Source organism: Lolium perenne, chromosome 5 (assembly GCF_019359855.2).
Source record: "Lolium perenne isolate Kyuss_39 chromosome 5, Kyuss_2.0, whole genome shotgun sequence".
NCBI classification, from domain to species: Eukaryota; Viridiplantae; Streptophyta; class Magnoliopsida; order Poales; family Poaceae; genus Lolium; species Lolium perenne.
Genome location: NC_067248.2, coordinates 198,176,605 through 198,190,878, shown reverse-complemented (window position 1 = coordinate 198,190,878; position 14,274 = coordinate 198,176,605). Strand labels below are relative to the sequence as shown.

The window sequence follows — 14,274 nt, the reverse complement described above, 5'->3', positions numbered from 1 at the left end:
GTAGCTTCATTGCAGTTTTAGACAAACATTTGGTGCCCATGTAGTGATGTAATGTACAAATCAATTGATGGCAGAATACCAGTTGGTACTTGATCTGCATGACTGGATTTTTATTCTTAGCTGAATGACTGGATTTGTCAATCGTGCAGAACATGTTGAGATAAACCCATCCAAGAGGAACAGACATTGCCAAGTATTTCAGTCATCCACATGGAAGGTGTTTGCACGACAGGAACAAATTTAGTTGTATTCTAAGCAAGAGCTAGCCTAATAGTTTCTGGCTAAGAAACTCATCAGCTCTTTCATATATATATAACCTAAGGCCACAAGCACGAGTCCCACTCTTGTGATGTCAATTAGCTCATATATATAGGTGCTAGCTAGCACTTCAAATTTCAGTTATAATTGATGGCATTAGAGCTACACGAGCTAACTAATGGCAGTAACTAAATTAGTACTAATATCGTAACATGCAGTAATCTGCACCGAGCACCAACACCACAAACTTGCTACCCTGAAGGTCTCAGTTAGCGTTGGCTATCTTCTTCTAGATCATTCACCGATCACCACGTGCGCTTGCACTTGCTGCAATGATGGTTGCCCTTCACCATTGCAGAGCCGCACAGGTAGCAGAAGCGGTGGCTGCACCTGCAAAATGGAGGAGACAAGAGCCTCTCGTCATATATGGTTCGTACGCGGCGCACAGCAATAAGTAATTGTTGGCGCGTAGGATATTCAGTGAAGTTAGCACAGTAATACCTGCAGACGATGTACACACAGCCTTCCACCCTCTCGACGTACATCTTGCACTTGGGGCACCTCTGCCACTTGCTCTTCTGCGCGACCTTCCTCAGCAGCAGGTCCTCGCGGCCGCGCTCGTCCTCACCGAGCCGCTGGAACTCGGCGCAGTCCACACCGTCGTGCCACGGCACCTTGCACTGCGCACAGAACATCCGGGAGCAGTGGGGGCACTCCACATTGGTTATGGCCGCGTCCCCGTCCCGGTGATCGTCGATCAGCAGCTTCGAGCAGTCATTGAAGGGACAGTAGAACTTGAGCGTCCCGAACGCCATGTCACAGAGTGCGGCTCCCCACCGCTGGAACAGCGGAGTAGGGATCACATCCCGGCACTCCTCCGGGTGCAACGAGCCGTCCTTGCAGCCTGGGTCTGGGCAGCCGATGGACAACACGTTCTCTTCCACCTTCGCAGCGATGTACTGCCTCACGCAGCTGACACAGAATATGTGTGTGCACCCGCCGATGGGGAAACACTCTATGGCTGGCACTTCCTCCATGCAGATAGTGCAGTAGAAGTCGTCGATGACCATCACGCCCCCAGAGTGGCAACATTGGCCGAACTCTTGCAGCATGTCACTGCATGGTTGCTTGCCTTTACCTTTGTCCATTACTCTGACCGAGGTCGAGCTGCCTGCATCACCGTTATCATCAACAACATCAATGACCTCTGGCTTGAGCAGAGTTCCACAGCAGGCAACCGGGCACTTGGAACCCTCAGATGTGTGTATGGCGAAGCAGGCAATGCAGATGATATGATCACAGTTTTCAGGTTTCCAGGATGCCTCCGGTGATACAATTATCAGCCTGCAAACTGCACAGATCGGCGTGCCGCTGGAACATTGGCCGAGCTCTCGCAGCACATCATCGTCGTCTACATCCATAACTTCATGTATCCGTGGCTCAAAGTGATACTTGCAAGTAGCAACCGGGCACTTGGGCACCTCGGTGGCCACCGCCTCGGTTGTGTGTGTGGCAAAACAATCAATGCAGATGACATGATCACAATTTTCAGGCTTCCATGATGCTTCCACCGATATGATCATCTGTCTGCAAACTGCACAGGCCGTCATACAGGAGTGCGCTGAGAGTCGGAGGACTTCTTCAAGCTGCAGAGCTTCGGCTGCCACCAAGTCATCATCCATCCTGCGGAAGCTGATGCAGATTCAAAGTGAGGCATGATTCTCTTGCTAAAACGATTAAATGAATAAGAAAAGCAGGCTGACATCAAAGCATGCAACACTTTTTTGTTAAAGCTAGTGCAAATGCAATAAAGGTGAAAAACATCTATATTGTCGAAGGTGCAGCGTAGCAAACTAGCAATCAAACAATTAAAATTATCAGCCATCTCTGCATGATATCCTGATCAAATGAATAAGAAAAACTCAGATGGAGAATTCAGCAATGGGTAAATTCCATCCTGGCCTATGTATCCATACACATGATAAACAAACAAATCTAGAAACATAATGCAATACACGGGATTTAATAGCTGAAATCCTGATTTCAACATTGTTTAACCAATATCCATGGAATATTTTTCTTTGCTAAATATGGTGAAAAACTACGACGCTTTTAGTTTTTGGTTGGCCGTGACATTTACTAAAAAATCATGTTTGGATCACCCGCCTTGCAAAGAGATGTCCCACATTCAAATAGGTTATGCACTGAAAATATACTCTAGGCAAAACCATGTTAATTATCGGAACACAACCCCACATGCAAAATTATACCACAATGCAAGCATATCGTCACTTCCTCGGACAATTGGTGCACATGCGCCTACTCCCACCCACATATGGAGAAGCAGAAACGCGCCCTACAACTGATATACTACCTCTGTCTAAAAAAGGTTGTCTTAACTTTTTCAAAATTTGGATGTATCTATTGGGTCTAGATGCATCTAATTTTTTACTAAGTCGAGACATCCTTTTATGGACGGAGGGAGTACAATGAATAACCGTTACTCCCTCCTTCACAGTTTATTAGGCGCGCGCGTACCCCTAGGTCACCAATTTAACCTATATAATTTAAATTATATAATATAAAAATTATATCATTAGAAAATAGAACATCTGAACTTTCTAATGATATAACTTTTATAACATATAACTAATGCTAACTTGATCAAATTTGCGACCTAGAGGTACGCGCGTGCCTTATAAACTGTGAGAGAGGGAGTACTCAAACTTGACCACATTGCACGTGAATTTAGACACCGCCACCTTGATTCGGTTTAAACCTCAAAGTATGGACGATTTTTTTTGTCGTTCCTAAACAGTAGGACATGAAATCGATGCAGGACACTGTAATTCTTGGTTAAACCGTAGCATCTCTCTTGCAATTTACGGGAGTGTTTAACTAGATCGGATTACCCAAACTGCAAAGAAGTATACACCTCGTTCGTCTTCCCTACGCTGAGAACATACTCTAAGCAAAACAATATTTATTCCTGCAACACAACACAACCGGACATGGACACTACCCTTGCAGGCATATCGCCAGACATCTGGCGTGCACACGCCAACCCCGACCAAGAACACGCCCTACACTAGACACAATGGCTAGGCTCCTACAGTCCTACTACATTTTGGCAGCCCTGAAGTAAAGAACGGAACCAAATCTACAGTTCGAACATTGATAATAATCGCGTAGAGAGCGCAACGATGTGATCCTACCTGTGACGATCTTGTTTCTTGCAGTGAAGTGTGGGAACTGCCAAGCAGTCGATCGGCCACCAGATTAACCGCCGGCGAAGGCAGGGAGCCAGCTACGGAGAACGTCGGCGGCGATCCATCGGGGAATGTGGGTAGCTAGCTAGGGCCGGCGTGCGGCAAGAAGATGAGGAGCAGCGGGAGCCAAAGCGGGCTGGGTATCTTGTAGCGGAAGGAGGAACCGCGCCGATTGCCGAAGCGCTTGCCAGAGGACGGCCAGGGAAATGTGCAGACGCGTTGGCTTCCTTGGAAACCGAGCTATCTGGTTGGGCGACTGTTCGGTGAACCGCGACGCGACCTGACGACCCATTACTCATCAGACAGTAAAGACTCGCTCCACCGAGTCAAAGGCGCGTCTGACCAGTGTCTTTTCAAGTGGCCTTCACCAGGCACCCTTCTCTCCCAAATTGCATTGCATTGCATTGGATGCGAACTTGCAAAGAAATGGAGCCGAGAAAACGCAGGGGCCGGAAGAGGAGAGATTCGGCCTGTCGTGCTAGATCCAGGCCGAGAGATAGTTTTGGAAATATTCGAGCACTTCTTTCCTGTAAAACCACTGACGCGGCTATGGCGTGTTCATCTTCATCATGCAAAAAGATGGAGAAGATAAGGACCGCGGATTTTCTGCCAAAATATTCTGCGCGTCCCGTGACAGGGTTTCTTGTGGAGGCTACATGTGATGGGCTTGTGGGGCTTAAAAATGGTCAAGGATTAAAGAAAAAGAAATTACTGCAAACCCTCATTGGAGCTAGAAGCTCCGTGTATGCCGTCTTTTTTTTAGAAAATCAAAAACTGCTTTTATAAGTTAAAAAATTCTAAACAAAATCTAAATTTACATACAAATGTACTCTACAGTCGTGTATAATCTCAGTGTTAAATACCTTGTACTTTGGGTTACAAAAAATTTACAAGTTCTGAAAACTCATTTCGAGAGCTTAAAAATGTATAATAATGTTCACTATACTAAGATCTACAACTTTGTAATTTTTTGTGTACCTCAAAGTATAAGATATTTCGTATTGAGATTCTACACACTTGTATGATACATCTCTAGCTACATCTTATTATTTCTATTTTCTAAACTTCAAAGAATTGTTTTCAAAATTTTCAAAAAAAAAGCTACATGGAGATCGAGCTCAAGAAGTCCACACTCAAGTTCTCTATTCAGACGGCAATTTGAGACCATCTTTCGCAATGGACCCTAGGGTATCGCCCTATTCTTGCTAATTCTTATTTGCCACCTAGGGTGATCAAAGAAGTTTGCTCGGCGAGCCATTTGAGTTCATCACATCAATTTAAGATCCGCTCAAAGCCTAAATGGCTAGAGCTAGAGCAAGGGCTCATACAGTTCGATAGAGCTCATTTGGATTCTCAAGCTTCATCAAACTTACCTTAATTTCCATACAAGTACAATGCATCGGGGATAAGTGTACTTTCAGTTTTGTCTAAAGCCAAAATATTCTAAGGTTGATCAACTTCATAGAAAAATAGCAGCATTTATAACACCAAATTAATATCACTAGATCCATCTTAAAATGTGGTTTCATAATATCATACTATCATATATCACTATTTTTTCTATAAAATAGGTCGAACTTAGAATGGTCTGATTAGGACAAAAAGTAAAACTCATGCAAATACGGTCCGGCAAAAGATGTGTAGCATATTTAGAACGTGCACTCGGATCGTGCGCTCGTGATGATGTGTGTTTGCGTTTGCGGCGTGCATATAAATCCAGAAAAAAGAGTGTACATTGCAATCGCAAAACAGGATCGATCACAAATGCAAGTGAAAGCAAGGAAATAAGCCCCAAAAGAACAGAGTGAACTGACCATACGCGATCGCCGCCGCAAGATCCGGCCGGCTCCGCCGCCGACATCGCCGGCGGGTCTGGCAGGCCCGCGCTCGCAGTCGCCGGCCTCGCAACTGGCACGCTGGACGGCAAAGTGGCGGCCGCTGGCGCCGGTGAACCACGACGTGGAGGACGGGGCGGGGCAAAGCAGAGCGAGAGGCGGCGAAGCATGGAAGCTTGGCGGCTGGTGTGCAGGTGCAGCGCGCGCTAGGTTGGCCGATCGAGTGTTCCTGTGTTTCCTTTGGGTGTCCTTCTCGAGATGGACGAACCTGGTCCCTCGGATCCTCTTATTAACCGGCTACGATTCGCTCCGAGATCCTCGCAGCCCAAATCGGTATCCAGACTCCAGAGAGGTTCGGGCTCCAACTCCGACTCGGCGAAACACCCACGTACTCCGGCCGCCGTACCCTACCCTACCCTACCCGCCGCCGCCCGAGCGAACTCCTGGTCGAGCGCCGCCGCCGCACGCGCTTGGAGAGCTAGGCGCGCCTCCTGCATTCCGTTTCCCCATCTGTCTGGCTCGTCTGTCCTCCCTCCGCCGCTCTGCAGCTCGGCCCTGTCTCACCCACGGAAGAAAAAGGTACGGTACGGAAAACCACATATCCCCACTTCCCAAACCCTAATCCCTACGAGTTCGATATCCGTGCGGGATCGGTTTCGCAACCTCCGATTTCGCATTTAGTCAGAGTGATTGCCTGTTGAGTTTTGCCTCTTTTGAGTTGAAATTTTAACATCAGAAGCTGAAAGTTTTCTGCAAGCTAACCCAATTTTGATGCTCCAACGTTTTCACCTTTATTAATTGGGCTGGAAAGGGGAAGAAGGGTCGTGCGCTGTGTTCCCAAAAAGCTCGTGTCCGCGTGACGGAGCCTACTGCTCCCCTCCCCTGTTCCGGCCATCAGAGACTAACACGCACAACAGAGAAGTAGGCAAACCCTCACATGCTAGTTTTAGATGTTTCAACAGTAAACTGTGTTACTTTTAGAGTGGAATTGGACAGAAAAATAGTGATAATCAAAGTTTTACATTTTCCTTTTGCACCCAATCTCAAGAGCATGCTTGTATTCCTGGAATTGAGCACTTTTTTTTCGCAGGCCTATCTGAGTTGGATCGTCCTCTGCGGCCGACTTCTCTTCAGCAATGGGTTACTGTAGTCACTGTGACGATGAATGCCCAACTGTGGTGGATGAGGACACCAATTCGCTGTGAGGCCTTCATTCATGTTATTGCATCGTTCTTCTAAAATCCCATGCAAACGCCAAATCCATCGGGTGTCGCTGTTATAATATGGCCGGCCTTATTAATCTACTTCATCCGTTGCAAAATGTAGCATAAAATTGATATCATTACATACATATTTAAAAAGAACACTTATGATTGCGATTTTGGGACGTAAGGGAGTAATAGTTTTGTTCTCAATATATTTCTGTGACACGGCTTAAACACTTGTGCATCCGTGTCGTTATGTTATTTGACATGTTGATTGTCAGATGCTGTGTGACTTGCGGGAAGGTTCTTTCGGAGGATTGGCTTACTGCAGGGACTGGTTTTATCAAGGATAGCTCGGGACAGGTTGTTCTTGCTACCTTTAAAAAAAAAAATTTGGTTTCTCTATTTTGGATGTGTACTTGTCGGGTTAATTTGTTCTGAATGCACATAGAGCCGCAGAGATGGAAGTCTTATGGAGAGCATTGAGGGTGGCATTTCGATATCTCGCGCCAGAACTGAAGCGAAAGGTATCTCTTTTAAGGCATTCCTTATTTCCTGTTATCTTATCTCATTACGCGTCTCACTTTTGGGAACTATTTTGTGCTTTTACCAGGAGAATATGAGATTTCGCAGATTGTCGATGGCCTGCATGTGAGTGGTAGAGAAGATATCATTCGCACTGCTCATAACTTTTATAAAGTATGCATCTTTGTTATCGCAAAACATTGTCCTTTTTAAAATGGTATGGTATGATCAAATGCTGATATTTATTCTTACTTATGTGTAGCTAGCTCTTGACAGTAACTTTACTAAGGGCCGTCGAACAGATCATATTGCAGCTGCTTGTCTTTACATTGCTTGCCGGTAAGCTATCGCCTTATTAATTCCTTGATTTAATGAAAGCCTTTCTATCCACTGGGCATAGTTCTTGTTCAAGCATGGCCTTCTCCCTTTACACTTTGGGTGGGCCTTCGAGTTTTCTATCGATTTTGCCACTGCTGCGGCTCTTTTAGGGGCTGCGTGGATGTAAAATTTTGTCTTGCCAATGTTTGGCCAAGCCCAGGCTACTAGGTTGCCTTGCCAACCTCTTAAAAAGTTGCAAGTTCTACATATGGGCTTCAAAGCAAGCATGCCCTTAACTAGACAGTGAAAACCTGTAGAACTGTTATTTATGATATAGCTTTGAAACGCAATAGAGATATTGTGCCTTGGACTTGAGAAGTTCATCAAAGAGCAAGAATGGAACCAAGATGGCAAGACATAAAGCGTGTAAACTATGGGACAACTAGGCTTCTCCAGAAATATACATGCAAAGTTCTGCTAACTACAAAAACTTATGTTTTCTAAATTTTACAATCGCCTACTATTGTCTTGTTGTAATTTATATTTGTTACGTAACACAGAAATTTCCAGACAAGGCTCATCCATACTGGTTAAATATTAACTTTGACTATCAATTATTAAAGAGCAGGTGTCTACACCTACGTAACACTCACCAATTTCCAGACAAGTCTCATCCACACTGGTTAAATATTAACTTTGACCGTCAATTTTGAAAAGAGTAGGTGTCTACCCCGTCTACGAATGGAGATGGACTTTCATAATATATGCGTTAAATGATTCTATTTAGCAAGTTATCAGTCAATGTAACACCTTGTAGGCTTCGGTCATGTCCAGCAGAAAGAGCACCACACACTGATGTTTCGGTATTTATTGGTTATGGCTGTCCTCTAGCTACCAAATTTCCTTATTTTTTTATGTTTTCCCTTTCCCTGAAAATCTGCTATTGTTTCATGCATGCTTGTGTTGGTGGTTGTTCCCGTACAATGTTTGTCAGTTTGGTGCTGTCAAGCTATATACTGGTTATACTAATGTCCAAGTTTCACTACTTTTGTCAGGCGAAGTGAAAAACCTTATCTTCTTATCGATTTCTCGGACTATTTGAAAATAAGTGTGTAAGTGTACTCCCATTCATGACCTTCATCCTGAAGTCCTCAGTGAAAGGGCTCATCTTGATTTATGTTTCAGTTATGTCCTAGGTGCTGTTTTCCTGCAGCTTTGTCAAACACTGCTACTCGGAGAACACCCAATTGTTCAAAAGCTTGTAGATCCTAGCCTTTTCATCCACCGTTTTACCGAACGTAAGTTGATAGCATATTCTATTCTATCTTTATTTGTTTTATGACATACATGTGCATTCATGTATATAAGATACACAAAACATCTAGTTACATATTACCTCCATTCCGAAATACAAGCCTTTTCAGAAAGCTAGTTTAGCTTTCTAAAAAGGCTTATATTTTGGAACAGAGGTAGTACTTATTAATTAAAGGTCATTACCTCTAGTTACATATTACCTCTGTTCTGAAATCGAAGCATTTGCAGTTCTTCATGTGTTTCTTCTGTTTGTGATAAGGTAGTTCTTTGTGGGGTCTAGTTACACAAACTTTCTTTTGGTACGAGACATAGGGCATGTTTGGATCTCTTGATTGCGTTGTTAAGTTCAGAAAAATTAACACACGTGAGAATCTCGCAAGGAAGCAAGGTTATGACGTCTAGATGTTTGCTTCTTTTGCATTGAAGACATAAATTGATGCGCCTTTTTCAGACAAGTATAAAAAGACTTTTTATACTCAGAAGCTATTAATTTCAAACTCTACGGTAGACACCATATTCAAAATAATTTTTACATAAATCCTGAGACCTCAATGGTCAAGATTTTATTTGCCTGTCATGGATTTCGAGTTGTACTAAGCATATAGCCTTCATAGGAAAGCTGAAAGGACAATTACATTAGCAACAATGGGCTATTAATTATTTGTGTTTTTTCTTCGTTATTGGTAATTTGTAGGTTTACTGGGAAAAAGGCACAATGCTGTCTCAGACACGGCTCTACGCATCGTAGCTAGCATGAAGCGAGACTGGATGCAGGCTAGTATCTTCCTAATTCTAGTTTCTTATTATTTAGGTTCTTCTGTAAGGTTGTGATAGCTTGTCCTGTGTTGCAGACTGGGAGAAAGCCAAGTGGTATATGTGGTGCAGCATTGTATATCGCTGCACTTTCTCATGGTTACGATTACACGAAGGCAGATATTGTAAGCGCAAATGCTCGAACGGATCTAATTATTTGAGAACGTGTCCTGAATGCATTTACTTTGTACTACCTCCGTTCCACAAAATAAGGCGTATAAATTTTTCTAAAAGTCAACTTTTACCATGTTTTTAGAACAAACTATCAACATCTGCGATGTCAAATCAATGTCATTAGATACATTATGACGTAAGTTTTCATATTATACCTATATATAGTACCATAGTTCTCAGTAGATTTTTCTACAAGCTTGGTCAAACACTATATCGTTTGACTTGGGCAAATTTATACACCTTATTTTATGCAACAGAGGTAGTAGTAATTAGTGTTTATCACACACATGTAGCACTAATGAGAGAGCACACAGAGCTTGTCCTATCCTTCTCCTGCTTCCTGTGCAAACAATTAAACATGGCTCCACAATTATCACGAAAATTTCTGAAATATATTGACAGCATTGACGCAAGACAAGACTTCCATGGAACAAAATTTCAGATTAGCATTCGGTCCACACATCTGGAAACAAAAATATATTTATCGCTTCATAATAGCCGCTAATACGCTACTATTCCTAGCATAAATTGAAATCAGATATTATTCACAGTGCACACTGTCTTTTGTTTCTCAAGTGTGCATCAAATTTGGATTTTGAAATCTTGTTGCATGGCTGGTGCATCTTTATTTAATGTTGTAAAAATGCATCAGATTTTTTTATTTTTGGTGGTGCTATTGTACATTGGTAGCATGGTAGCATCAGAAGGTAGGAAGCAGCAGATAGATGTGTAATGTAAGACTTGAATATGAACAGGCACTAATTATGGTTTATCTTTTACAGGCTGCTGTTGTGCATGTCTGTGAGGCGACGCTATTTAAGCGCTTGATAGAGTTTGAAAATACAGATTCTGGTAGCTTAACGGTATGTATGTGATTTTCATGAAATTGCCAATTGTGGGCTTTCTATTATTAATTCTGTCAGCTGCTGTTCCCCATCACACAAGATACTTTTGTGGCACAAACTTAGTAGTTATTCGTCCTGCTAATCTGGTTTGAACTGATGACAATGATGCTCCAAGTCCATGCTGTTTATGATAGACTGCTGTCTGTCAGGATTACAGACAAGGGGTATCAACATTTAAGTCATCAAGCGCATTTATAGCTCATGCATTATATATTTTTTACAACTTAAAGAATTCATGTATGATAGGCCTTTACTTGGTAATAATTTGTATGTTCATGCCCTATGATAGATTGAAGATTTTTTGGCAAAGGCTGATGAAGAGCCAGTTTCAAAATGTTCAGCCAAGTCTGGAGAAGTCCTTTGCAAGCACAAGGATAAGAGTGCCGAGCATTTTTCTCATGGACTTTGTGAGGAATGCTATGACAATGTAAGTAACATTTACTAAGTTCATAATACATTGGTTTTGACTTCATTGATGACTGGGATGATTTGATTGCTCAGTTCACTGAGCTGTCAGGTGGACTGGAAGGTGGTGCTGACCCTCCATCTTTCCAACGATCTGAAAAACAAAGACGGGATGCTGCTAAAAGAGCTAAGGAAGCTGACGTGGTCGAGGAAACACTATCTGAGTTACATACTTCTGATGTTGAAGATAACATCATGGGCCCTGGGAAGGTAAATATTCCTGAACATACTTAAACTCATGCTTCTTAGGCCATCTCCTATGCAAAAACGTTTATGTAGACGTATAAAGAAAGAGAAAACTACAAGCGCCCACGTAAGTGTCACAACCACCAATGCAAACTACTAGTTTAGGGGCACTTGGACAACTAAAAACATTAATGATTCACTTAAGCATCTGTCTCCAAATTAAGCGTCGATGCCAAGCGGTCGATTGGGAGTAAATCCCTTACAAAAGATGGTGTTACCCTTTTAATCTGAGATTCTTATTTGTAATTTTAATTCTCAACTAATCTTTTACACTCCTAGTGTTCATTATTCTTAAATTACTTTTCATCATTCTTGCAAAGTTACTTGAAGATTCTCATCAGTTGACTTCACAAACCCCTGAACAATCCAGTTCTATAACTTTTGATTTCTATTTATTATATTGATGGTCTTTTCTCTTTTTGTTAAAAGGAACATTCAAGTTCATCTCCATATTTTTTTCTTCTAGATATATTCCCGAACTGTAGTTCAGAGCCTCAAAGTGAGGTTTCTAAATGATCACAGAGTTTCAGTGCTATCCCACAAAACTGTCTGCTGACAAGTACCTCAAAGTATCTAGTGCTGAAGCTGTTTCTCCTTATCTATATTTTCTTAAACCATCTTCTGTTGTGCTGGAAGGAAGTTGCAGGATGGGAACAAAGTATACTTGCTACATCCTGCAACAACCTGGGCTTTAGCATATTACCGGTCTTGTTGCTGCAATCATATAATGGAACATTTGAACCGTCATAATCTACTTCAATGCTTAACTTTGGATTTGTTTGCACTATGTCTTGTATATGTTATTTACTTACTACAATTATAGTTCATTCATTGTGATGGATGTACCTGTTTTTTTTTTTTCGAGAAAACGCAAAAAGCCTTTGCGTTTCATTTCATTGAAAAGAGGAAGGAGAACAAAGTTTTTTAGAGGTTACAACCCAGGCACAGAAAGGCACAAGAAAAAAGACCAAAAGATTAATGTACCTGTTTTTCTGGTGAATCAAATTGCAAATCTTCGACAATAATATCTGTGTCCATCAGAATCGTGGAGGCAAATATTCGACAACTACTTCCAGCCAAATTGCAAATGATTTTGTTGCTTCCAAAGATCCTGAAGTGGAAGGTTTGTTAATTCCTGTAATATGATGCTCTACAACAATAAATTTCAGTGTCCTTCCTCCTTTTTGGTTTGTATTGACAAACTGATGCTGATCAACTTGATGGATGCTATATTGCATAATTAGGTGAAAATGATCAAGGTGATTCTGATCCAGAAAATCTTTCTGATATTGATGATGTGGAGGTACATTTATCCATCTGACAACTGGCCAATTCGTTGCAGCCCTTGTTAGAGCCTGAGACTTGATTGTTGATTCTGATTTCCTGTAATTATGTTTGGTAATTTTGCAGGTTGACGGGTATCTTAACAATGAGGAGGAAACACAGAACAAAAAGATTATCTGGGAGGAAATGAACAAAGAATACCTAGAGGTAGTTATCACCACGAGGCAGTTTCTTGTTCTGACAATATGGTGTAACTATCTGCTGATCTTCTTTACAGGAACAAGCTGCAAAAGAAGCTTTAGCGGCTGAACTGGCAGCCCATGGCTTGTCTGTTGGAGGGGAAAAACAGAAGGTGTGAATTTTTTTCTAGGGTAGAGCATTCTGTGTGCATGTCTTTAATATTATAGGTACAGTTCCATGATTCGTTTGGGGCATTCTAAATGTAGAAACGAAGACGTACTGAAGACAAGAACTCTGCACCTGCCGAAACACCAGCAGAAGCAACATGCAACATGTTGAAACGGAAGGTACTGGAATTTTTTACGGCCATAGACATCTAAAATATATGTTGTGTGACTATTGTACTGGATTTTTTGATAATTGAATGTTACACTTAGTGCAAACACTAATATTTCTTATGTAACTTGGTTCGTTGCAGGGACTTGGCTCAAAAATCAATGTTGAAGCTGTTAGTGCATTGTACAGTGTATGTTTTCTTTGTTTATGTTTCACTTGACCTTGATGGATTATCTACCTTAAAATTCTCCATTGTTATTTTGTAGATACTCCTACATCAAATTAAATATCTTGTTTACTTGTTATACGCTTACATTGCCTGCCATTAAAATGCTTACTGAGACTGTGCATGCAGACTGACGACGAAGATGGCAAAGCAAATGCCAAAGATGACATGCACTTTGATGTGGGTTATGGACAAGATATTGATGATGGTGAAACATTTGATGCTGGTTATGACAATGGTCACTGGGCTGATTTCAACGACGATGGCTATGTTGATGATGGTGGTGGCGGTGGTGGGGCCTATAATGATTATGATGACGCTGATTACTAGTATAGTCGCTTTTTTTTTTGGCAAAGTGACAAGCTGACCAAGACTATTCAGGATATCAAGATTAACTGAAAAATCCCATTCCATTTTCATTTGCACAAGATGACTTTTGATTTTATAGAAACACAATGGCGTTTCATGTTACTTTTTAATTCCTAATATTGTGCATAGACTCGAGGAGTCTAGTTGCCATGCATTGTTGAAAATTATATTAGGTATGTATCGAAGGATCGCTGCAAAGGAATTTAAGAGGGAAAACAAAATTAAATCTTGGTTTCCTTTTTCTAGAGTAAATTTTGTTCTTCATGATTAGTTGTTGTCATAGGGTGTCAACAACCAAACCATTTGAGTAAATTACATTTCAGTACTCCCTACGATCCATAAAAGTGTTCGGTTTAGTTCAAATTTGTCCAAATTTGAAAAAGCCTTGACACTAAATTTTCAACAGCCAAAGTGGAAGGATCTACGGCTTGCAAAAAATTGCAAATACGTACCTGATCTGGGGTGAGTTGTCACAGATTGCGCAGAATTTGGGTTGACCACGTTTCAACAGCCAAAGTGGCAGGCTGGGCCCACATGTTAGCGTTGGCGTGG

The 14,274-nt window shown here is 41.8% G+C and overlaps 2 protein-coding genes across 4 annotated transcripts; one reads left to right on the top strand and one right to left on the bottom strand.

Annotated features, from left to right (window-relative positions):
* Nucleotides 1–344: 344 nt before the first annotated feature.
* LOC127301552 (uncharacterized) lies at nt 345–5,557 on the bottom strand. Of its 2 annotated transcripts, none has more exons than XM_051331820.2 (3): nt 5,342–5,557; nt 760–1,950; nt 345–648 (listed from the first exon to the last, which is right to left on the bottom strand). In XM_051331820.2, the coding sequence occupies exons 1-3, from the start codon at nt 5,530–5,532 to the stop codon at nt 564–566; spliced, it is 1,467 nt and encodes a 488-aa protein (XP_051187780.1). In that variant the 5' UTR covers nt 5,533–5,557; the 3' UTR covers nt 345–563. The 2 variants fall into 2 exon arrangements, with proteins under 2 accessions (XP_051187780.1, XP_051187781.1); XM_051331821.1 differs by lacking the exon at nt 5,342–5,557 and adding an exon at nt 3,474–3,814.
* A 122-nt stretch (nt 5,558–5,679) lies between these two features.
* LOC127301551 (transcription factor IIIB 60 kDa subunit) lies at nt 5,680–13,986 on the top strand. Of its 2 annotated transcripts, XM_051331817.2 has the most exons (20): nt 5,680–5,941; nt 6,453–6,563; nt 6,849–6,930; nt 7,019–7,094; nt 7,181–7,266; nt 7,355–7,431; nt 8,466–8,522; nt 8,596–8,708; nt 9,419–9,498; nt 9,576–9,662; nt 10,494–10,574; nt 10,906–11,043; nt 11,118–11,291; nt 12,369–12,450; nt 12,572–12,630; nt 12,738–12,818; nt 12,889–12,963; nt 13,058–13,138; nt 13,270–13,317; nt 13,483–13,986. In XM_051331817.2, exons 2-20 carry the CDS (start codon nt 6,499–6,501, stop codon nt 13,681–13,683), a joined length of 1,743 nt encoding a protein of 580 aa, XP_051187777.1. In that variant the 5' UTR covers nt 5,680–5,941; nt 6,453–6,498; the 3' UTR covers nt 13,684–13,986. The 2 variants fall into 2 exon arrangements, with proteins under 2 accessions (XP_051187777.1, XP_051187779.1); XM_051331819.2 differs by lacking the exon at nt 5,680–5,941 and having other exon boundaries at nt 6,534–6,563; nt 7,027–7,094.
* Nucleotides 13,987–14,274: the final 288 nt, after the last annotated feature.